At 39.2% G+C, this 25,495-nt stretch overlaps 1 protein-coding gene across 1 annotated transcript; it reads left to right on the forward strand.

Moving 5' to 3' along the window:
- The first annotated feature begins 139 nt into the window (after positions 1 to 139).
- ccdc71 (coiled-coil domain containing 71) lies at positions 140 to 21,116 on the forward strand. The gene is made up of 2 exons (XM_065244497.2): positions 140 to 262; positions 18,589 to 21,116. The coding sequence occupies exon 2, from the start codon at positions 18,630 to 18,632 to the stop codon at positions 19,671 to 19,673; it is 1,044 nt and encodes a 347-aa protein (XP_065100569.1). The 5' UTR covers positions 140 to 262; positions 18,589 to 18,629; the 3' UTR covers positions 19,674 to 21,116.
- The last annotated feature ends 4,379 nt before the right edge of the window (positions 21,117 to 25,495 follow it).

Here is a 25,495-nt window from a genome sequence, read left to right on the forward strand (position 1 = left end):
TTTTCTTCCAAACATATTACACAATGCTCCACCACTGGCAATAGGAACAAAAAATAAACCGTTTTTTCGGTTTCATAAATATGCTGTTTAAATATAAACGATTCTAAAACCCTAGCTAGTTATTTTCGCGATAGCTCCGCCCCTTCGCCCGTCAGCCACTGGAAACACTCGCCCTCAGAAGCAACGAGAGCCATTTTTGTTTCATGGCGCACTGAGCTCGTTGGGTGTCGTTTTAATGCTTTCAGAAGGGACGCAGTATAAGGTAAGACCTATTATTTAACAAAATCATGTTTGTATGTGAAGGATAAAGCGCGGTATGATGAAAGCGTGTCATTTATTTTGAGCACTTCCGCCATAGAGACTTCATTTATTGTGTATGCTCAACTACATGTTCAGTCGGTCTTTTTTGCGCTTAGTTTTCCCAAGTATACACACAAAGTGTGGCTTAATAACGTTTGCTGTTGTTGAAGTGTTCGTGTTGGGCAGCATTACGTTTAAATGTACAGTTGGCAAGTATAGGGCGACTGTTTATCTCCCGTTTTCTCCATCTTTACGTTCCCCTATTGTATTGTGTTGCATCGCCGTTTTAATTTTTATCGGATCTAAATGTGAATTATTGACGTTCACCGCTACAGACCGCTGGTTTCGTCATATCACTTCGAGTGTTACACACTATTGGATCGTTTTAACCGCTTTGGTTGCTAAGGAAGATTAAAAAGCGAGTGAAGGCTGCATTTGTGTAACCTAGTATGTGTGTAGTTACGTCAAACCTCGTGAAGTGTCGCAATTTAGGAAAGCTGCGCGATCTAGCTAGTAGCTAACATGTACATGTGTGCGGACAAGGCTGAGTTGTATACCTAACATCTTTTTTTTAGTAATACATCTATGTTTACATTGATCTATGGTAGATAACAATTGATTTATTATCTGTTTGATCAATCAAAAAAACATAAATTGTTATAGATGTTATTATTGTATTAAACTGCATTCTTTTATTATTTGTATTGCATCACTTAAGGAGCAAACATTATCTGATCAACAAAATTTTTTGTTTCGATTACAATGTAAATCATCTATATTGCGAAAATATCTTGCTACAATGTTGAGCGATATGCCCCCTTTGTGAGTTCGTCCTATCGTCAGCCTGTGAGATCGCGGATACACGATAGTATGGGGGGTGGGGCAATGGTTTACTTAGTAGGGCTGTGCAAAAAAGCGACTGCGATTATCATGCGCGTGTCATCAGTAAAGCCGGTTCGGTGATTAGTATAAAATCGCCATCAGTTGCTTTCAGATGGAGCGGCATTTATTACACAGACCCGTAGTTCACCGCGAAGCTAGGCAAAATTGGGTTCATAATTGAGGAAAACCGACTCCTATAATCTATGCGATTTTGCCTAGCTTCTCTGTGAACTACGGGTCTGTGTAATAAATGCCGCTCCATCTGAAAGCAGCTGATGGCGATTTACTTCTAATCACGGAACCGGCTTTATTGATGACACGCGCATGATAATCGCAGTCGATTTTTTTACACAGCGCTATTACTTAGGTATTTGTTCATTTTTATTCCTCATTCATGACTCACTTGTTTGGTGGACAAAAAGAAGCTGATGTACTGTTACTGTGGGTCCACACCAGATGCGAGTTCAATGACTTGCGCGAGTAGATATACAAAGTCAATGCAAAGACGCGATAAGACGCATCCTCACGTGTGGTGATGCGAATGGCACAATATGGAAGGCGCATTTGCCACAAAAACATGCGCTATTCGCCTCAAATGCGTCTTCGCCCAAGTTGAAAATGTACAACTTGAGCGAAAAATCTGCATGACATGAAGTTAAATCCCGCAAGTAATCTAGAGCTAGTAACGCGATGCCCCGCATTTGGTGTGTACGTAGCATAATGCTGTGTTCAGACCAGCCACGGTAAAGGCGTCAAGCATGAGTGATTTCAATGTTAAGTCAATATAAAGACGCATTGACGCGCATCTGGAGGTCTTGTGGCGCAAATGAGGCATTTAGCGATTCTGCCTCATTCGCGCGAAGTAGAATTGAGCGTGCTGCGGGAAACGCGCGAGTTGTAAATGCACAGCGTTAACCAATCAGGAGCTTGCTCTAGTAGTGATGTGATTAAAGAAAGCGTGCGGAGTGGCAGAAGCCCCTCCCATGATGTGAATGCCTCTGACTAGAATTTCACACACGGCTTTCATGTGCAAATGAAGCGAGTAAACTCAAAATGTTCAAGTGGCAAACTAGGCGCGGTAGACGTGAATTTGATGCCTCTGCCGCGGCTAGTATGAACCCACTGTAAGGGCAACACTGTCATGGCCGCAACCTTCTTAAAACTGATGTAATTAATCAGAGCGCGTCATTAAAGTCTGCGCTCTGAAAATTTCTGTGTGCCAGGGAATAGGAACAACACACACTCGCTGGTTTTAAACCCCTGCGTGCCTAACAATCTCTCTATTGCAAGAAAATGTCAGCCGCGCGTATTACAAGCTTGTGTACAAGGAAGAGTCCAAGACGCGCACAAGAAGAAATCCGCGAGCGTTACAAGCTCGCTTGCGCAAAGTGAAGTCCACAAACCCTCTCGTGAGGAAAAGCATGCAATGCGCTTATTAATGTGAAACTAATAATATTAGGGATGCACCGAATCCAGGATTCGGATTTAGCCGAATACTGGGCTTTTTGACGGGGTTCGGGTTCGACCGTATCCTAGATTTTTTTTCCACCGAACCGAACCCTAGGCTTGCGCTATGCTGGTTGACGTCACGCGGTCGTTGATTACACACATCGGGTGCTGACGTGGAGATGAGCTTTTTCTTTCGGTGAGCCTTAGGAGCTGGACTTTTTTTTTTTTTACTTTTTTTATTATTATATATTGAACAAACATACAACATGGCAAGACATCCAAAGAGGTAACATGTTAAGGAATTTGGGTTTACAATACACAGAGAAAAAAAAGCCTTAGGGGCTGGACACACCAAACTTTTAAACACAGCTGAAAAAACCTTGAGGACGTCAAATGCCAGCTGTTTTTCAGCCGACCGCTTGGTAGCTGTGATGCTTCAGCTGTGAGCCGGTTGGTTGCTGTGATAATGTCCCGCCCCTCCCCCACTGTAATTGGGCGGCCGTGTGAAAACTGACATTGACGAGCGGAGCTTCTCACTCAAAGTTGAATATTTTTTAACTCTTTAGCGCGGAGCTGCTTGCTTATTGGAGAAACGAGCGTGTCGCAACTAGGCCTGTCACAATAATAAATTTTGCTAGGCGATAAATTGCCTCGGAATTTATCGCGATAGGCGATAACATTGATGCTCCGGGACCATTATAATAATGCAGATACACCTTTTCAAAGATCTATAAACTTTTATTTCTAAACAATAAGTAATACTGGAACTGGAAGACATTTTAAATATCCACAAGAAATGAACAAAATAACAGGATGATTGCGTTTTAGGTGCATATGCATGTTTGTCGTGTTGCCACTTTTAAGTGCTACGTTATTACCACAAATGCGACATAACGGCTCGGTCAGGTTTAGTGGTTCGTTCAGGTTTAGTGGTTCACCTCGGTCATTAGGTTTAAATCCAAAGTACTCCCACACTGCAGCTGTAGCGTTTGGTTTTGAAACTTGGCTGTTTACACTTGGTATCAAGATGTGTTTTTAATCAGATCACAAGTGGACGAGAGAGACATATCACATTTACACCTGGTATTTAAATCCGTCTCTTTTGTCCACTTTCGACCGCTTCTGTGCTGAATACTGTGAGGGGACGGTCCGTGAGACGGTGGGCGAGTCTCTCCGCTGTCATTTGAACGCCAGCGGGAGTAATTATGAGTTTATATGGACGCAAACTAATATTATGTCGGAGTCCGCTGCTTGTTTAGCAAGTATACATGCTGCACAGTGTTTTGTACGTTTATATGTTAGAGCTTTCTCTGAATTTTCAGCGCAATTGATGAAATAAGATCGCGCAACTTTCACACGCTTGCAAAATGAAACTGCGGAGATCACCCGCTTTAGTTTATCAATGAAAGGCTAAAATAGCACTGTTCACCTTGTGTCAGAAAAGTCAGAAAAGACGTAAAACATTGTGATCCGATCGATAAAAACGCATGTTAATGACAAGTGTAAACAGCCTCTAGTAAATCCATCTTTTTCTCCAACTCTCGTCTTAACTAGTGTTTTCTCCTGCTACACTTCTCACGCGGCTCTCATCCTCCTCAGTACTCCTACTGTGATAGGCTACGCCAGGAGTCCCCCCTCCCCACACAGATCATGCGACTGACAAATGACTGACGAGGGTTCACTCCTTGTCACTCGTTGCACGGAGCGGTCATCCAGTCTCTTTGGAAGAGAGAGAGAGAGACAAGGAAAACAAACAAGCATGCAAATGTGAATTATCGCGGCCTAAAAAAATGATCGAGCTCATTTTATTTACCGTGCGATTAATCGATTAATCGTTTATCGCGACAGGCCTAGTCGCAACGCATCGTTTTCATTATGCATAGGCTTATGGTAATTGTCAAAATAGTTTTTCCAACTTGTCATCCTGGCATAATGTACTGTTATAATTAAATATAATGAAAAATACACTGCTGTGGACGTTGTTTACTTCATTAATGTGTTTTACTGTGTTAATGGAATAAGGATGCGAATAGGATTCGGTATTCGGTTTCGGAAAAAAATCTGGATTCGGTGCAAAAAGACAAAAAGAAGCTGATGTACTCTTACTGTGGGTTAACACCAGATGCGAGTTCAATGATATTAATAACTATCGTCACGAAAGCCCGCTAGGGATGCAGCGATTAACCGGTTTCACTATTAACCGCGCTTTAAAATGTCACGGTTAAGTAACCGTAAAGCCTTCGCTACACCGCGTGTTTATGTTTCACGCACGCACAAACCAGATCCACGAACCACCAAGAGGCGCATGCGTCATGATGCATTGTATGACAAAGCTCCGCGTTCAAAAGAATATGTGCGCGTGACGCGTCTCTTGGGTGTTCGTGCATCTGGATTGTGCATTGTATGACAAAGCTCCGCGTTCAAAAGAATATGTGCGCGTGACGCGTCTCTTGGTTGTTCGTGCATCTGGTTTGTGTGTGCGTGTGCGTGGATGTGTGCGCGCACCTGCATCTGTACGTGAAAGAGCCACACTCCAATCGGTCTACTCTGTACAGCATTAAAAACCTCCTGCTCGCGGATCAAACCCGGGCGGGGCTCCTGGTGGTCTGACTGCATTTCATTACGTTGAATTATTTTAACACGTTAATGATTAATTAATGAATAGCATTATTTAACACGTTAATCTTGCCACCCCTAATATTTATATTTGACTTTTGTGTAATATTAAGCTTCACCTGTCAAAATGACTTGCAGTACCTGGTTCAGGATGACCCTGTGTAATTATTCATTTTGAGAGGCTCTTATCATTTTTACTTCATATATTTTACTTCAATACTTCAAACAAACCAAAATAATATAACTTTATTCAGTCCAAATGTAAAGTTACATTTATTCAAAAGATCATTAAAATGAATAGCCTACAGGTTTCAAAGGCACCTATACGGTTTAACTCAAAGCCAGCCAAGTTATTATTATTATCATTTGTCCAAGAATTGTAGAGAAAATACACAAACTGAAAATACAGAAAAAATTAGCAATTGTTAAAAAATTTATTCATGTGATTTTATACATTAATGTTGTAAAATAAATGAATCCTTAATAACCGTAATAACCGTACAACCGTGATTATTTATCAGACTATAACCGTACCATCAAAATCTATAATCGCTGCATCCCTAAAGCCCGCTATGTTTGTCAATCGTCAATACTATCGGCACAACCCTACCATACATTCATTTAAAACTCAGAATTGACTAGGGCTGTGACAATACATCACATTCCCCATTAACTCTTTCACCGCCAGCGTTTTTAAAAAAAGTTGCCAGCCAGCGCCAGCGTTTTTCATGATTTTCACCAAAGTTTAATGTCTTCCAGAAAATATTCTTCTTTAAATAAATAAACATACAATATACGAAATGAAAGAACAGACCCTCTGCTTTCAAACAAAAAAAACCGTTTCATCCTACCTTTAGTGGTTCTTTTGCAATCAGCTTTTGAATATGGGTAGGTTTTTGCAAAAACACCATATTTTGAGCAAAAAGCAAAAAATAATTCCATTTTTGTGACGGACTTTTCATAGAGATCCATTCAGAGCGATCTTTAAAACAGACACGGACATGCAGCCGCTTGCCATAGGGCAATACTTCCGGTTTTAAAAAGTTGCGGAAGGGCGCCACCTGGTGGATAATAGCGGTATTGCGGAAAGACGGAAAATCACGTCATTGGCGGGGAAGCGTTTTCTCTTAATTGACGAGATATCTCGTCAATGGCGGTGAAAGAGTTAAAAAGACCTGCCTGAAATCGATTCTGAATCTCAAGGCTCAAATTCTATGTTTCATGCACAGCGTGTGCGTGTATTAAGGCTCTGTAATCAGTAAGAAGTCCTTATCAATCAATCTAAAATCACTATGAGTTTGAGTTGTTATTTCACTTTGTGTGCGCACAACAAATTTTGTGCGGGTGCATCAAGTATAGGCTTTGCGCGCTGCTCTGCATCTGAAAATGACCGACCTGAGCGCATATTAGCTACCTATCATTCACCCATCCCCCTAGCGGATATACCACCATAGATAAACTGTATGTCTATGAGAAAGACTGCACTAATAAAACTTACTAGGTATGCTAATTTTGAAGTTTTTTACTAAACGACAACCGACGCTCATTCGATCGTTAATCAACAAAATCAGAATGTTAAATCAAAATGTTATTCAATTAGAATGAACTTGTGTTTGTGAACTATATGAATGACACATAATTATATTATAATCCTTACTAATAGTTAACGTTTGAGTAGTTATTGTATTCATCCCTAATCTTTGTTATGCTACAAATGTGCACATAGCATAAAGTTTACCATCAGAATTTTACATGCACACAGATTTCTCGAACCACACCTACTAGTTTCCATATTTGCGTACAAAGTGAGAATATTTGTGCAAATTTATGTACAAACGGCAGTGTGCAGTTTGCATAGGCCGTTGTTTTACAAGCAAGAGTGTGTTAGCCCATGCTTTGAACGGCAATATATTGTAGTCTTAAAAATGTTGTTCTAACAATGTATTGCAAGTGATTCCTCAGCTGAAAATGCAACACGATAAGATGTCTCCGCAATCAGGGTTCCTGGTGCCGGTAATAAAGTATGCCTACTCCCTTTGATCCTGGTGTGAGAATGGGTCTTCAGGAATGCGTTGTTTTGTAAAGTCATTTTCAAAGAAAAAATTCAAACCATCTTGGCAGTATGTAAACAGTATGTAAATGAACACATTCTTGTGATGCTAACTAAGTTTGTCACCCCTAGTGGGGAAACGAGATTTTAGCTTTCAGCCTTTGTCTTTATGATAATGAAGCCATTTTGGTGTGGTTAATGTTGTTGATGTAGGATTGAATAACATCAGAGCTCTTGGAATTTATATTTCAGGCTACAGTAGACTACTATAATCTCTTAATCTATTAAGAAAATGCCACGTTCTGGTTGGCAAACTGCTTTCCATTCCACCCTTTGGTTATATAAAATACATACATACAGTATTTTCACACATAGAAGATTGTGGGGTATGACTTTTGCCCTTTTTACACAGACGTCACAGAAAATACACAGAAAATGCATCTGGTATTTGTCCGGAATTGTTTCAGTTTTGCTTCATTCACACTGCCAATAATCTGTGCATGCGTTCACACAGATATTGTAAAGATCCCGTAACCCCACATAACGAATTTAAAGTCCTGCACTTGATACTTTTTTGCAGCGTCTGAAGTTTGCTTATTATCTATTATTTCTTTCTCCAGAAACCACTCACGTGCATTTTTGTTTATGATAAGACACTAAAGGAGCATGTGATGTCATGCTGGTGAAAGATCTCAGCTTCAGCACGGATGGTGACCAGCTCCCTGATAACGGCTTCAGTCCAGTTTGCAGACATTTCTCGTCGGGAGTGTTAATCTGTATGTAAATCCCTCATTTTAAAGCGCTGAACCATAACTTCATGTTGCCATGACACGCGTGTCCTCAATACGGCACGCCCTTACGGCATTATTTCTGCGCCTCATTCACATAGGGGGCTTTCCCGGGAAAATTATGGCAATGTAACTACGTCCTCTTTCCGGGAGTGATCCCAGAACATTTACGGGAGGTGTTTGCCTTCACACGAAAGCATGTCTGCCAATTTTACGAGTGTTTTCTGGGACCAAAGTGCTGCGTGAATTAGGTTTTTGTATTCGAAAAGTTAAAATTCATGGAGTTTCACTTGACCCAACGACATTGTGTCATATGGTTTTAAACTGAATTACTGAACTGTTTTTTTTTTTACTTCCATAAACAGTGGATTCGGGATGTTCACAGTAGAGCCCGACCGATAAAGGATTTTGAAGGCCGATACCGATACAAATGTTTGATTGTTTTAAATTCGATATATAGGCCGATATAATTTTTTTTATTTCAGAAACGTGCAACAAAACATTAACAGATTTCCCTAACATTAGTTATTTGTAGTTATTTATAAATTTTACCTAAAATAATGATAATGCATTTTAAAACGAAACTTGTTTCTTTTATTGTCTTGTGACCAACTCACCATGAACTCACTTTACCGTTGTTTTCTCTGCCCAACTCTGGCTGGATCAGCAGGTTGCAGGATGTGTGATGCGTTATACACGGGTGTTGCCAACAGGGAGGTTTTAGAGTGCCCTCTGGTGGACAAACTATACAACGGCAACTCTCATGACGTTGTTGAAGGCTGTTTAGTCCATTTAAAAAAAAAAATTCATTTATCAGCCATTATGAATATCGAAAGTTTGGAAAATGCCTAATATCGGCCGATAATATTGGCCTGTAGATATCTCAGTCGGGCTTTAGTTCACAGTGAGTGCGTTTACATGCACAGAATAAGCGGATAACTAGCAAAAATCTGCTTATTAAAGAAAACTGTTTTCATGCGTTTACATGCAAATCAATAACACTCGCAGGTAGTGACGTCATCGCCTTTAGTACATAAGTCATTCAAAAAGCCTACGGCATATCTGTCTTACCCCCAATTTCCACCGACTGCGGAACCGCTGCGGAACGGGGGCGGAGTCGATCAGTTTCCATTCAAGTCTGTGTGTTTATTTTCACTGACTGCGTTCCGAATCCATCACAGCTCCGGCCATCCGCAGCCCTCCGGCACAAATACGCAGAGCTTTTATTTTCGACGGATGCCGGACAGCTCCGCAGGGCAGAGCCATGACATGATCATACCTGAATTCGCGAGATCCTGTGTTGTGATCTGGGCTGGTCCAGCAAAATGTCATAATTTAACGTTATAATGGGTGGAGACTAGCCTGGGTGCCAGCCGATCTTAGCCCCGCCCACCACATTTTGAAAAACGGGAAGATCGGTCTGGCGTTTTTCCGTTGAGGAGCTACTATGCGAGTCCCATAACTGGCCGACGAGTCTAATTGTGAGGGCGGGCTTTATACGATGATGGACAGATGATCAACAGTAACGTATCAACCATGTCACCAAAGAGCGCGTGTGTTGAATCTGTTTACAATGAAATGGCTGCCGCTGGAGAATTCAGATGTGTGGATTCTGACATTGAGTCTGTTCTAAAAGATATCGACAGAGTATTGATTTAAAAAGAGGAACAGAGAAACGCGATCAAGGCATTTGTTTATGTTTTTGCCGTCATTCCTACGGAATTCGGCAAAAGTTGGTCGCACTTATGGAGGACAAAGTTAAAGAAGCAACTGAAATGGGTATCACGGCGATGCAACTCGGCGTGCACGACAAGATGGATATAATTAGCGGTCGTTGCCAGCTTCTTTTCGAAAGCCCGGAATTGTGACTGCTGATTAAGTGGAGGGACATGCTAGGCTCCGATATTTTTCAAGCCAACGTAATGGGTAGCTATCGTCGTGGATGAAGTTCACCTAACGTACAAATGGTAAGAGATAGTCTTACTGCATGACTTAGTAAATACTTAATGTTGTGATATAAATTAAATGTTGTAAACATAGTAGGTGTTGATGTACGTTCGCTAACTCAGACTTAGTATAATCACAATGTTAGAGTCATTGTAGCGAAATTACTAGCAGTTCGGTCAGGCTGCAAAGACGACATTTCAACATACGTCACACACTCCGTTGCTCTGATTGGTCATAGGTCTATCCAATTGAGTGGAGAGGCATTTTTCGGTTGAGACACGCCTCATAATTTGACTAGAATTGAGTATGACAACGTCAGGCTAGGCGGAGACAGAACTAGATATTGCGCATTCATTATGTGAATTTGTGAGACCTCATGAGTCCTCGTCACTTCAGCAAGCAGCCGCTCTGCAACAAATACGGAACTGGTGGGTATTTGGCAGAGCTGTAACGCAGCGGAGACGATCTGCAGCCGCTCCGCAGTTGGTGGAAATCCGGCGTTAAGCTATTTGAGCTGAGACTTTTATGCGCTACTTTGCGCTTCCGCGTGTGAAAGATAAGCGTCAGACGCGGAAGTATGCACGCAGAGACATGCGCACATGGACAAAACCGTGAGAAACCTGGTTACGGTGTTTACATGCTACACGAAATCGGGGTAATGAGCAAAAAACTTCCTGTGCCGATCGTTTTTTATTTACGCTGTTTATGGGCTTAACCAGATAAAAGAGAACCGTTTTAATCGTTTACATGACCCCACGTGTTATAAATTTATTCAGCATAATCGGCATAAGTCTGTGCATGTTAACGCACTCATTGACCGGTTTACTGAACCATTAACTGAAGGTAAACATTTATGACCAATTAATATTATTAGTTAAAAGAAAAAAAATATTTGTTAATGTACGGTGCATGTCAACACGTGCCTACAGACATTTTGCCACTTTTCTATCCTTAATTTGTGAATCCCCTCTAAATGATGTAAAAGTGTTTGAGTATGATTTGGAAGCAGCAAGGGGGTGCACCTGTGTGCCTAAGATGTACGCTGTCCGTCTTGCACGCGTCTGTACTTATTAGTGGCCAGACCATCACTGATTAGGGACTTTAAGCAACAGCCTCTGGTGGAACGGCAACGGCATTATGGCGTTGTATTGCGCATGCGCAAATTTAACTGCTGCTTTGCGACGTTCTACTGTAACGGTCTACTACGGGACAACAGCTGATTTGCCGTAGTCGCTACAACCTGAGAGATTATGTAAATAAATGTTATGTTTTATGGCATATGACATTGTAATTACATCAGTTTATGATTGTACCACAAGTCTTTTATATAATGTGTTCAAATTTGTTAGATTTAAGCTAATTTTAAAGAGTTTTAAGTATTCAACATTTTCAGTATTAGGTTTTTAGACTTATTTACATCATACAATAGTAAAAACTCTTCTTCTGACAAAAGATTGTCATTTAATGCCAAAAGCAATCCTTCTCTTGCTTTTTTACATTACATATTTTTGTATCTTAATAAATGAATTAATACCGCGTTGCGCTGTCTTGTTTACAGTTGCTTAGTGATTTTTACGTTCTTGGCTACGGCAGTCTGACAGTTTACTTCCGGTCGCAGTAGCCGTTCCATTCCCAGCTGTTGCTTAAAGTCCCTATTGCCTTTGTCCTAGACCCAGACCATAAACGTCTCCCTTTTTGCACAAATAGAGAAAGACACAAAAGCAAATGGCCACTGTGGTAGATGAAAAAGGGACAATCTGCCCTCTTTGGATATTAATCTTCTGGACTGATCGCGTGCTCTTTGATAATGTAATGTTGCGTGAAAATGTATAATGTATGAAATGAAATCCTGGTTCTGTTGTTGATCTGTTGCTGCTGTTTGCACGTTCAAATTAAATAAAATGTTTGTATTGTTTTTACCGGGTCACAGACAATATGCAATGACAATTTAAAATTAAAATCTTATCAGTTAACAGTAGAATAGTGTTGGGTAGGGATACACATAATATACCCACTTTTTTTTATTTCCTATCCAATTCCAATACCAGAATTGTGAGTATCAGCCCATGCCGATAACTGACGATCTGATACTACTGTGTTTTTCTTAAACAATTTAAAATTTAATGCACACACACAAAATGTTAATTGTGTAGATTGCATTCTGCTTCAGCTAGTATAATTTTAAATTTAAAAATGAATAATTTAAAATGATTTACAAATTATGAGAACATGAGTAATTATTAATCATGGCTGTGTTTATGAGAACATAGGCATGTTTGATCAAATATACTAAATATATCTTCCTCAATTGCCTAAAACTGTCACATTTAAAACATTAATGTGCAGATGGTTATTTTGGAAATTACGCGCTTGACCTTTTTATGGACCTTTTATGCACATCCCAGGGCAGAATTGATGCGCTTGAAGCATCCTCTCATGGGAATCCTCACTCCGCAATGGGAATTGAAGAGAATAGATGTGTCATGTGGTCAGCATATGGTGGATCGCATCCACCAAACGGATACTTTATAAATAAGACCTTTAAAATAGCCTACAGTGTGTGAATGCATGTTTCATCCATCCGCTATGAGGGGCTGGACACACCAAAACTTTTATACGTGAAAACCCCTTTGAGGAAGCCGAATGCCAGATGATTTTCAGTCGAGCGCTTTGGTAGCTCTGATACTTGAGCTGGTTGGTTGCTGTGGTAATGTCCCGCCCCTCCTCCACTGTGATTGGATGGCCGTGTGAGAACTGACATTTACGAGCGGAGCTTTTCACCCAAAGTCATCTCTGAAGTGGAGATAAGTGTTTTTTTTTCTGGTGACCCTTGGGGGCGTTTCACATTTCGGGGACCCACCTGGAAAAACTAACGCATCGCACCGCATCGCTTTCATTGTGCTTTGCAGTTTGGCTATCAAAATGCATCCCCGCCCTGCCCGTCGGGCTATCTTGACTTATAGGGAGGAAAAAATATATTTAAATGTTTATGTATTCTCTCACAGATTTAGATGGGTAATTGTGGTGCATGAAATTCAGGCATTGGGTATTTAAATTGCGTTTGCGCGCGCTTGAGTTTTACTTTCACTTTCGCGATCGGGCGAAGCCGCAGTACAGGAAGCAATCTGTAATGATTTGTCATGGATTTTTGTGCAAATCCTCCAACTTCGTCCTGTCAGTCATTACTATCCTCACGTAAGGAAACTAAATCTCTCGCAGCAAGCTTTAAAGTGATATAGATTGTACGGGCAGTGACAAAGCATCAAAACAACAACAAGAATAGCAGATTACACATTGTGGTTAGAGGCCCAATTGGCTTTGTATTGGCAAAATTTCAGCTACCAAAAACTGAAGAGTGCCTGCCCGAAGAGCTACCAGGGATTTTGAAATTTTGCGAGCCCTGTAATGGAATAAGGATGCGAGTAGGATTCGGTTTCGGTTTCGGATCCACTTAAACAGTGGATTCGGTATTCGGCCGAACCCAAAAAATCTGGATTCGGTGCATCCCTACGTTCTGGTATTATCTAGATCCCGACCGATTGCCAATTTTATCGGCCACTATGAGCCTGTCGCAGATGTATCGCATGTTAGCCGCAGATATGCAGCCGATATTAATGATTTTTTACAAAACACAGAATCGCTTGGGAATGTTGTAAGTGCTTTAGGGCTGTCAAATTTTAATTCGAATTTCGAATATTCGTCGAATGTTAAAAAAATATGCATATTCGAACGTAAAACTTTGCATTCGAATTTTACCTGTGTCAGGAAGCTCACGCAACGTGATAATGCATAACTGACGCGGATTGTTATACAGAGCGTTAGCGGCTCAGCCAACTATGCGGAGCAAGCCAGCGTTATTCATTTGAAAAATAGCAAGAAAAGACAGTGGGGATTACGAGTCGGACAGAATACATATTAAAAGGGCTGTGTGATGCTGCTTTGGTTTTTGGAGCATCAACTGGAATTCAACCGCAAAGTGAAACTAACTGAGATGAATTATTGCCGTCTGCTTCTAAAGGCAGTTTTAAAGTTTAAAATAACTGATCAACACGAAAGTGCCATAATACAGCTGCTTGTTTAGCAACATTAAAACATATGTGCATCTAGTCCACACCGCATATGAGAGAGTTGCAATGTAACGCCGCGGTGGCTTTATTTTAACTGACTGGAAACTTGACTTTCACCTGGACATTTGATATGCAAGTTTTATTTGATATGCAAGTTTTATCATCAACATTATCTGCGTGAAATATAAACATGATGATCATCTGCCAACTCGACTGTTTCAGCACATCCTCTATTAATTACGGAGAGTTTTACGCTTTATTAACGGCTTCAATCAGCGCGTAAGTTAAACATTTCTGTTCTGTACTTTATTACTCGCATATATTTCTACATATTTTCAACCAAGGAACACACAAAATATAATATAAGTTGTTGTGAATAGCGTTTAAGCTTGACAAAATTTAAATGACTAATGATCTTTCCCACTTATTTTGGCTTAAATAAAGATTAATTCGTTTTCATACTTTATTATAAAAACGTTAATTTATCTACTTATATAAAATGCCCTATATTAATATGCATTGTCTATGTATGGCATTCATTTTGTACATTTACAGGTGCACAACTATACTGGTTAATTTTGATTTCATTAGTAGTGTTTATAACATTCGTTTTAACAAAAAATATGCTGTGCATGATTATATTATTGGGGCTTTGTGCTGCGCCCTCTTGTGGGCTTTTAGGAGTATTTTCTCCAAGATAAAGTAGGTCTTTATAATTCGAATATAATTCGAATTTTATTATTTTTCAAGGACGAATTTCGAATGTACTTGTTCAGCCATTTTGACAGCCCTAAAGTGCTTGTTTGAGAAAATATACTTTCTCAGATATTTCAGAGCAATTGATTAACCCTTATAAGCCCAGATTTTCCTGTTTACATTAAGGGTCCGTGGGGGTCATTATCACTGGATGTGGCCGACTGCTCACATCACTACTTTATGAAAACATTTTGTGAATTTATGTACAGACGGTTTCATCGGATGCATGTGTGGTGACGCGATTGCGTGTCTGAGTGGAACTTTACTTCCGGTGTGTGTTTGTTTACTAGTGTCTAAACTGAACTTTTGAACAAATACCTCATTGAAAATAACAAATATTTTGATTTCCTAAAGACTGCAATCATGGATGACCACGATTTGGTGGGAGGTTCGGCAGCCAAACTATAGTTAAGATTGTATAATTTAGATAGCTAATGTAAAATGTGTACTTAGTGTAGTTTTTTTATACGCTTTAGATATGATTTGAACTAAGGTAATCTACTATTATTTATTTTGCTTGTTAACAAAAAAAAACTCTAAATGCACTTTGTTGTTATTGATTCTTTGCAGAGTTAACCATAAGTTAAGTGTGTTCCACGAATTCCGTTTGTTTATGTTTTTACTGCTGAAACCGACTATATATAAACATTAGAAAGGATGTTAAAAATAAAAATTATTTCAGTGTTTCCCACAGATCTGAAATTTACTTGTGGTGGTAGCTGGTGAAAAGGGCAATCATTATTATCCACCGACAAAAAATGGTCTACTATACATGTAACAAAGAACTAATAATGTGTGACACAACACAATACTTTGATTTATAAAACATTCATATTAATTTCACATTATAGTTCATTAATCTAACCACCCCAAACTTTTTTTGCCATAAACAAAGCTGATACTGTTTGTCAAAGCACCACGAAAAAACTTGATGTTTTTGCACTGATATATGAAGCAATTTGATGACCCCTTTTATCAAACTCAATTATATACAATACTATGTATACTATAGCCTATATAGACAGTGCAGGTCTATAGATTATAAATGTGACTGATGTTATAATGGTAATAACTTCTATAAGATAGGCACTTTTACTGCTTTCTATTTCTCTTTTGCCGATTAAAAAAAGCTTAATCCACTAATTATTTCAGATTTAAAAGTCTACTTGCTGTGCTGTCCCGATGACAGACTTTACATTACAGCTTTGCGTTTTTTATATCCTGAGTCAGCTAGAGCTTTGCTCATTCAGTATTAGCACTGCTTTTTGCTACAATCTCTGTGCAAACTGTTTAGATTTTAGTAAAGATATTGTCTATTAATAGTAAGACTATTAAAAAATGGGATAAAGAAAATGAAGCGGCGCGTGGTCGTGACAAGAGCCAGTTGCTATCGCCATAGAAACCGGAGGCACGCTAAAACAGCACTCGAGCTTTAGCACGGTAGCGCTCACGGCCGTTCTCCGATCGACTCGGGTTTTACACACAATATTAATCAGACTTGGGACCCGAAGTAATGAACTAGGACCGACCCGGACCCATCTGACCATTTAAAATATAAACCCGGAACCGTACGGGTCCCGCGTCCTCAGTGAAGAAAGACCTCTAATGGTAAAACTCTGCTCAAGTTCAGAAACATGAAAGGATACAATGTGACACTGAGGTTGCTTCGCGTCGCGCCCAATTCATTGAGAAACAGAGAGCACGTGAACGGACACTCAACCGGAGAGACACAACGTGCTTGCACGCAAAATGAAGCCAACTTAGATGCTATAAACACATATGCACATAAGCATATGCGACCATTTTGGTCGCAGTGTGTTCCCTGGCTGCTCCGTATGTGCTGCTGCAGTTGATCCAGTTTGCCGCGCTGGATGATGAGTTTATGACGCGACGCGTGCATCATCTTCACGGTCACCCGACCCCCACCTCTCTCTCGCGCTCTCTCTCTCGCGCTCTCTCTCTCTCTCTCCAAAACACGGGTCATCCAGTCGAGTTCAGAAATACGGAAATTCGTAAAGTGATTTTTTTTACTTGGGCGGGTCGCAATTTACCTGGGCGCAGCGCCCAAGTAGAGCCTATGTATGGGAAACACTGTATTTCATATAGTAGAATTTTTTTCTGCCATTATTAGTTTTTGATGCATTTTGAAATGTCTGTTTTTACAAAATGCCACTGAAATTTGACTGTTTGTGTGTGACTTTGTCTTTCTGTGTGTGTGTGTGTGTGTGTGTGTGTGTGTGTGTGTGAGCATTTTAAAGCATTGCCGAATTTAAAAAAAATGCACTCTGTGGCTGTTATACCTTTGTGTGTTTGTGTGCACGCGTGTGTGTGTGTGTGTGTGTGTGTGTGTGTGTGTGTGTGTGTGTGTGTGTGTGTGTGTTTGTGTGCACACACCTGTAAGCATTAGAGCCCACCACTTTACATTTTTGTTCTGCATCTGTGGCTGATTTTTTTTTCAAATTCTATAAAAAAAAATGCTTTTTTTATTGCATTTTTGCGTTAGTACCAGTTCTTTTCTGTTTGGAAATTTTCAGATTTATTCTGAATGCATAAATTTTTTTTGACAAAAAAGTTTTCAATTTCAATTGGGGTCATTTTGACCCCCAAGGGCCTTTTTAGAAAAAATTACTCATTATCTTCAGAACAACCGAATCAAGTAAAGTTTTATAAATATTTACAGATCATGTAGAAAAGTCACAAAAGCTTACTCCACTGAGATAAAGGGAACCATAATGTATATAGGGTATTCTATGAGAATCAGTGACACCATAACAGTTTTTCCCAGACTTGCAGTTTGTGGCGGAACATTTGCGATGAGCAATCAGCATTATATATATGCTTAAATGCAACCTAAATGAGGCTCCGTGGAGCGCCGTCGGCTAAGGCCGCGGGTGTTTGTACAGAAACTGTCATGTGAGACAGAGGTATAGTGATAAACGCGATGTGCAAACATCTGTTTGTGGTGGTCAATTTTAATTTTGTGGCGGACTGAGAAATAAATAACTGTATGGGAATGTACAACAACGCTCTCACTTGTATGATGTCACAGCAGGCAGCTTAAATAGAACGACATGCCTATAATCCCTCCCACTGCGAAGTGATACTAAACTCGATGGAAAAGCTAACCACGCCAAAGTGAGGTGAGCTGACCCGACCCAAACTAAACTAAACTAAACCGTGGGGTACTATGCAATGGAAAAGCACCATCAGATTGGCAACTCTAAGGTTACAAGCCCGACTCTCTAACTACTAGGCTACGACTTCCCCCAATAACTGCCATTCAGAGTGCAAACTATTATCATGTTAATAAATCAGCTAATTTCTTCTTCAGTTAGCGCCCCTTCCATTATCGCTACAAATGCAATGTGAATTGCAGACTGTTATGCAAAGTAATGCAACGACATGTGAAATAGAGCTTATCTAGCTACAAGCTACAAGTGTTCATGGGCTTGTGTATATTTCATGCTGAATGTTGGGTTTCAAGAAGTTCTTAAAATTTGGGATAGTGCTGACAGTTTGTCTAGAATGTCTCCAGGCAGCAAATGCAGGATGTTGCTTTACTAGTTTACTGATTTAGCTGTCTTGACTTCCAAAGATTTTGGAATGAAATGTAGGTCAGAATGTTCAACATCAGCAGACTTGTTTTTCAAGATACCCTTCACATGAGTGGTTATAAACTGTAAGTTCGTTGCATTCATAAATCATCAACCTAATATCCTCTTTATATTCGCAGACACCAGAGGTCCTTATGCATACCAGCTGTACAAGTGCACCATGAATTGTGAAGACCAGGGCATGGGGAGGGTAGTTAATTCCTGGGCCAGATTTGCCCCAGCTGGACAAAGTGCCCTAAAAGAGGCGCTTAGGGTCTTTAATCCCATGACGCAGGACCTGACCGACACCGAAAGACAAATGGCGTCCTTTCTTCAAGAGCTAAGGAAAGAAGGCGCCAAGCCCATTGTTTTGAGGAGCAAAGATGTTTATGGATACAAATCTTGCACTGCAGATCCCCTTCCATCTAGAATCGCCACCAAGGTTCAGAAAGTCCAAAAACCCAGCAAGAAGCGAGCACGGAAAGGTTTGGCCAGGGGCAAGGAGGTGAATTACTCAACACTCAGTAAAGCAGCCAAGGACATTATTCAAAACCAACCCAAGATTCTCCTTACTAACCTCTCGGTGGACACTCTTAAGCAGAGCAATGCGTCAGCATCGACAGTAGTAGATAAGCATTCCCTTCAAGCACAGCAGTGCCTCAAGCTTACAAACATCAAGGGATCAACTGGGGGCCACACTGCAAGGCTGCAAATCCACTTCGGCGGAGATTCAGGAAACATACCCCACATTGCTCTGCGACGGCCACCAGATCTGTCCGGAATTCCGCGTACTCCCACAGAAAATGGCGGTCAGACAATAAACGTAGTTGCCTTGGACAACAAACGCATGTTGTCTTGTCCGTTCAAAGTAGAAGATGCGCTCATTGGAGACTCTGCCCCATTCGTCTGTCAAAATGGTTTCGGTCTTAAAGATGGTAGCATTTATAAAAAGATGGAAACCGTATCCGGTAATCCCGATTTGATGAACGGTGGTCTAGACAGTGATTCCGCAAGGAGACTCCATTTCCAAAGGTTTGACTGGTCCCAGTCAACACTCACCAATGGGCAAGATGTTTCTAGACTGAACGGAAATGGTCTCGAGTGGAAAGTCATAAAAGTAGATGAATCGGTCACAGACGAAGAGGTGAGGAGAAAGGCACAGAAAATTCTGCAAGTCAACTTGTCGCCCGTGATACAGATTCATCCCCTTGTTGACTCTATATAGACTCTTGCTGGGGATTTAGTTTTGTTTCCTCCTTTTTATAATTTGCAGTGTTTCATTTTGCAAGATGAACCATTGTTTGTACTCTGGATTGGGAGCTTTGAAGTGACCTCCGCATTTTGCGTTATCGTCTAGTAGTAAGGACATCATAATCCAAAGACGGGATGTTGTTTTCTGCTCTCACAGTATTTGATCTCCCGACACATCCCAGCATCCTTTGACCTTAATTTGATGTATTTCTATTTAACTTCTTGAAGGAATTGACTGATGAACAAACCTTATTTATGACTATGCAGTTCCCAGAAGTCTCTTTTTGTTGGAATATTGTGGGAACAGACTGAATTTGTTGAGGGATTTATTACATACTGCTTAAAAAGACCCTTATCTGATACCCTTATCTGGGTGGTCGTAGGTCTTTGTGGTTTTCTACATTCTTGGGTCCTCTTGTCGTTATCATCATCACCACCACATAGATTTTTGACATCACCTGTTTCGTAACATGTCAGTCTAATGCCATAGACCGCATATAATGTTTATGTTTTAACGTGTTCAAATTGGGGGCACTTCTCATATTAATTTAATTTGAGGGCAAAATATATGGCCTTATTCTTTAAGGAGTGATAAAGGATCTGCCTTTGTTCTTCTTTAGTTTCTTTCAGCACTCCTCCTTTATAAATTTTGCTTTTGTCTTATATTGTGCCGACCCTGGTGTGTAGTTTAACCCTTTTGTTGGTGCCATGACCACAAGGAATAGCAAAAGTGCATAGTTTATTTTCACCATTATTTTAAGTGATGGACTGGTGGTCTGTTGATGCAGTACCTCAAACACTTGAATAGGAATATGACGTCATAATTTATCCTAATTATATATATATATATATTTTTCATTGTTTGATTTTTGGCCTTATAATACCCCACCATCTTGATCCACCTAATGAAGGTAAGATCTTCTCAAGTACCTGTTATCAAGATAGTATTCCATTGCAAACCAGAATTCATTTAGATCCCCTGTTAAATTTTGTTCGGGTCATTCATTTGTCAATTTTTCGTCTGTCCAGATTTTAAATGTTGAGGATATTCATGAGCATAACGCTGTAATTTTAAGGCTTTTCTATTTGCGCACAAGATAAGGTGCTTAACATCAAAATTATTTTGTCAGCAATGCTTTAGTTAGTCAACAAAACTTTATAAACCAAAAGCCTAAATAGATAACGCAGCAGAATATCGTTCCACAAAGCGTTTTAAAAACAAATGTCTGGACTTTTTCGTGAGTTATGTTCAAAATGATTCATCCTTACACAAAATGAAAACAAACTTTATTTTTTTGTTTTTTATACATTTAAATCTGTGACACTCAACAGCTGTAAATGTCATTGGTGGTATTTTTAGTTACTGTTACCAAGTTGTGAATTAAAAAATGTTTGGAAAAATTGTGTTGTGGATTATTAAAGTCTCATAGGGGCGGTTTCCCAGACAGGGTTTAGATTAATCCAGGATTAGTTTTTATATTAGGACTTTTAAGTACTTTTTACAAACATACCTTACAAAAAATAAAACTGATTTCCGTTTTGAGATAACAGTGACACTGATATACGTTAATATCTGTCAGTGCAAGCCTTTGTTTTAGTTAAGACAGCTCAAAGATTTAATCCCTGTTCAGGAAACTGCCCCATTGACAACCTCATCAATCTCCTCAGATAAATATATACAAGTTCACCAAGTGCAATTGTCCAAAAATCCACAATGAATAAAAATGGCCAACTTTTTGTTAGGCGGAGCACTGAGTTTTTGATGACTTTAGGTTAAACTACCACAATAGTCAGTAGGTACAGGGACCCCCCTACACCCAAGTCAAAGCTTTTGCCACGCATGTTTGTGACTAGAATAGATGCAGCAACTTCCGAAATCTTGCCGGATAAGTGCTGTTTTTATCCTAATCCTACCCCAAACCTAATCCTAAACCCAAAGCTTTATGGGATTTGGGCCGTGGTTATATTGCATCTAGCTAACTGCTGTTTTCATTGTAATCGTAATCCTAAACCTAAACCCAACATCTGTCAAGATTTAGGTCACAGCTGTATCCCTTCTGGCCAAAACCCCCACACATACACTTTTTACAAAATCCAAAATGGCTGACTTCCTGTTGGGTGGAGCTAATGAATGTTAGTATGAGAACGATGTAAAGTCATAATCAAATTATGAGATTTAGGGTCAGTTTCCCAAACAGGGTTTATTGAACATAAGAACACCACCTTACCATATGTTAAAACCATTGTAATACATTACTTCACCTGTCTTGTTGCTGTAATCTTAGTTTCTGTAGAAAATTGGTAGGTAAAAAGTCTGTAATTAAATATTTTGTGTGGTACCTGTTTCTACAGCTGTGCCAGAGAATAACAGGCCATATGCCAACCTACAAAACATCCCCTTCTCAAGGCTGGCTCACATTCCCAAAACAAATACCAACATTTATCACATTCAGAAGTTGCCTGGTTTAGACATCATAACATTTTCTTCACTAACACCAAGAGGATTACATACTAATTCAACAAATCATCCATTACAAGACAGACAGACAATCATTTAAAAAGTTCAACCATTTATCTTTTCCAGACCTTGGAGAGGTGTTTACTCCCACTAATTTTCTTGTCACCAAACAGCATTTCTGACATTCAAAAGCTTGTGACTGGCATGAGAGAAACTCTGCTTTTTGAATTCATATGCCATTGGGGAAATTCTGGCCAAGATGCAATATGTTACTATAAAGGACTTATGCACCATCATTACCATCTGTCAGGGAGGACTGTAGTTTCTTGAGAGTTGCCATGGGCCACTTAGTATGCGATTTTGGGGAATGGCCAGTTCTGGACTGATTCAATTTTATTGCCAATGTCTGACTCACGACTTACATTTAAATATCAAGTTTTATGAAAATTTGATATTTTATTTGAGATTTATTGTCTTATAGTAAAACTAGGCCATACACATAACTTTGTGTAGATTTCAAAGTTCAAGTTTTATTTGCGACAGTTGCCTTTGGCTTGCTCACTGAGGGCTTGTAAGACATTAGAACATGATTTTTCTAAAGCTCCTTTGAAACGATGTGAAAGGCCTTATAAATAAAACTGACATTCGTTAAGACTGAGATCGTTAAATAGAGTGCAGCAGAAATGACGTATTTTTGTAGGCCAACCCTGAAGTTAGCGGGACACTGGTTCACTTACAAAAAAAACCTTTATTTATTCCAATAGACTTTTGGATTTTCGCAAAAAAATAAGCTCTGTGTTTAACAAAAGTTTATGACACACGTTTTGTCCAACAAGATAATCTTCACATACATACAAAACTTTTATGAGCCTAAATGCTTTTACTAAAAATGTAAAGCTAACTTTAGGCTACAGGCGAATCGCTCAACTCTATCGTAATCTCCACCAAGCTTCGGACAGCTCTTTATAGCAACTTTATTATACACATTTAAAATATGTTCCCTGATACTCTGGATAACTGTTTGTTATTTAATTGTATAATATAATTTTTTGTTCTTCATGCATAAAGTCATGAGTGGGGTATTGCTGGTGTTCTATGTCATACAAGAAAACACGAAAATATCTCGGCCATGTGTTAATCCAAGATCTTATTTGAGGCGTTTAACCAAAACCCCCTTAAAAAAAAAACATTTACTTTGTGACAATGGAACAGGAAGTGCTAAAGTGCTAACTCACTTCCGGGTTTTGCCTACAAAAATACGTCATCCCTGCCGCACTCAATGGTTAGCCTGAAAATATTAAATTATTAAAAGATCTTACAGAACAAATCATGTGGTTTTGGTAGACAACCACTTCCACATTTTCAGAAACTGTTGGTTGAACCAACTAATAATGAATGACATGACCACAAATGCAGAATTTGGTATTTACGCAATGTTCTTATCGATGAACATACAAAGCTAATCTGCGTGATTTTTAGCCTAGTTATGTAGCTACGAGTTATATGGCCCTGGTACGATGCTTTTTCTTGTTTGGCCAGTGTGGCTCTTCATATTTTTTCAGCTTACACAGGCATGCGCTCTCAAAACACATTGGCGTTTTGTTTACTCTAGACATTTGTTTGCTCAACGACGGCTAGTGTTGACTGCTTTTAGACGAATTTGGAAATTTTTCGCCAATTCCTGACTACAACACTACGGTTATTTCTAACTTTCTAAGTGCATCTTGACTCTATTTTATGTCTTAGTTCTTAACATTGCTATGCAAACACAATGAAAGGTGTGACATTTGACGCATCAGTGTGACCCAAAAGCCTCTTGTCTAGGTTTTGAGAAGGCATGGGTGCTCTGTTGTACAAGAGCGACACAAAATGGGGGATGGGAAGTGAAAGAAGGCAAGGTGGGGGTAGGCCCAGCTGTGCTTTCACAGCAGTCTTTTAGCCTCTGGGTCCTAAAGTCCCAGGGATATCTCCCAATTCTCACAAGAAATTAAAACAAAATCTCTAGCATAGAACCTTTTTTTTTAAATAACAGAAAAGGTTATTTTTTATTTATTCAGTCTTTTGTAAGAACAAAGGCAGAAAGTTGCCATTGACAAATTGTTTGACTGTTGGAATGACAATTGTGTCTGTTTTACAGCATTTATTTGCTTATTATTAAATTGTGATTTGCCTTTTTTTTTTAAACCCTTTAAGCTGCAATTCCCTGTTTCAAGAAACGTAACAAGAAAAAATGCATTTGGGTGATTCTCATGAAATCCAATGTCCATTCTTCGAAATCCGTGTCCAGCATCAGAATAAAAAAACACATTTAAGATTAAGGTTTGAACTTACTATAACCATTATTTTTAAAAGATTTAAAAAATTTTCCCTATAAAATTATTAACATTTTTTAGATTATCATTATTAAAAAATTATCATTACCGCAACATGATATTACATTAAATATATGCATTTACAAACTTATGTTTCGGTAATGAGAACTAAAAAGTTGTCTAGGTACTATGATAAACAAAATTTCAACTTTTATCTGGAGAGAAAAAATAAGAACTGCTTACCTGGTAGCCATCTTGAGTGTCACAGTCAATTATGTCCCAACATTTTTTTTTTTTAATGTTAGTTTCTTGAGGGCTTAAACAATGATTGAAAATTGTTGCGGAGGATGACAAAATTGATCTTGGACACATTTATATTCATTATTATTGTCTCTACATTTACCAATGATCACCAAATACCACATGTTTCTTTACTGTAAATGTTTATAGTATAACATGCACTGAAGCTTTTTATTTTTTAGATTTTTTAATTATAAATATTTCCATGTCAAAGAACCCAAATCCAGTCATGGACACGTTGCGGTAATGAAAATTTTCCCGTTAAATGTGAAAAAAACAACAAAATTGGTTTGTATGATGTCATTTGAAATCATGTGCAAAATAGTACATGAAGAGATGTTTGTAACTGTATGCTTCTTATTTTGATTCTCTTACATTTCATTTTTTTTATCAAAATGTCAAATTTCACGAGAATCACCCATTTATGTTGTCCTCCTCTTATATACTATTCAGCGACTAAGTAACCATAAGTAAGCAATTATCCCTAAAGAGTGTCAACACCGCTCTGTTTGTTAAAGCGCCAGGTGTGGAAACCCGTCTGAAAACCATTTGTCGACATCAATGGCACAAAAATTACACATCAGCGGCATTTCAGCCACATTTACACTACAAAGCTGTGTTAAGTTTTCGCACACCAAAAAAGCAAACCTGCTCTGAGACGGCATTTTATTCGCAACAGAACCTAAATCCCTAAAAATCTAGTTTATTAAATACATTACCTTGTCA

Source organism: Paramisgurnus dabryanus, chromosome 24 (genome assembly GCF_030506205.2).
Source record: "Paramisgurnus dabryanus chromosome 24, PD_genome_1.1, whole genome shotgun sequence".
Lineage (NCBI taxonomy): Eukaryota > Metazoa > Chordata > Actinopteri > Cypriniformes > Cobitidae > Paramisgurnus > Paramisgurnus dabryanus.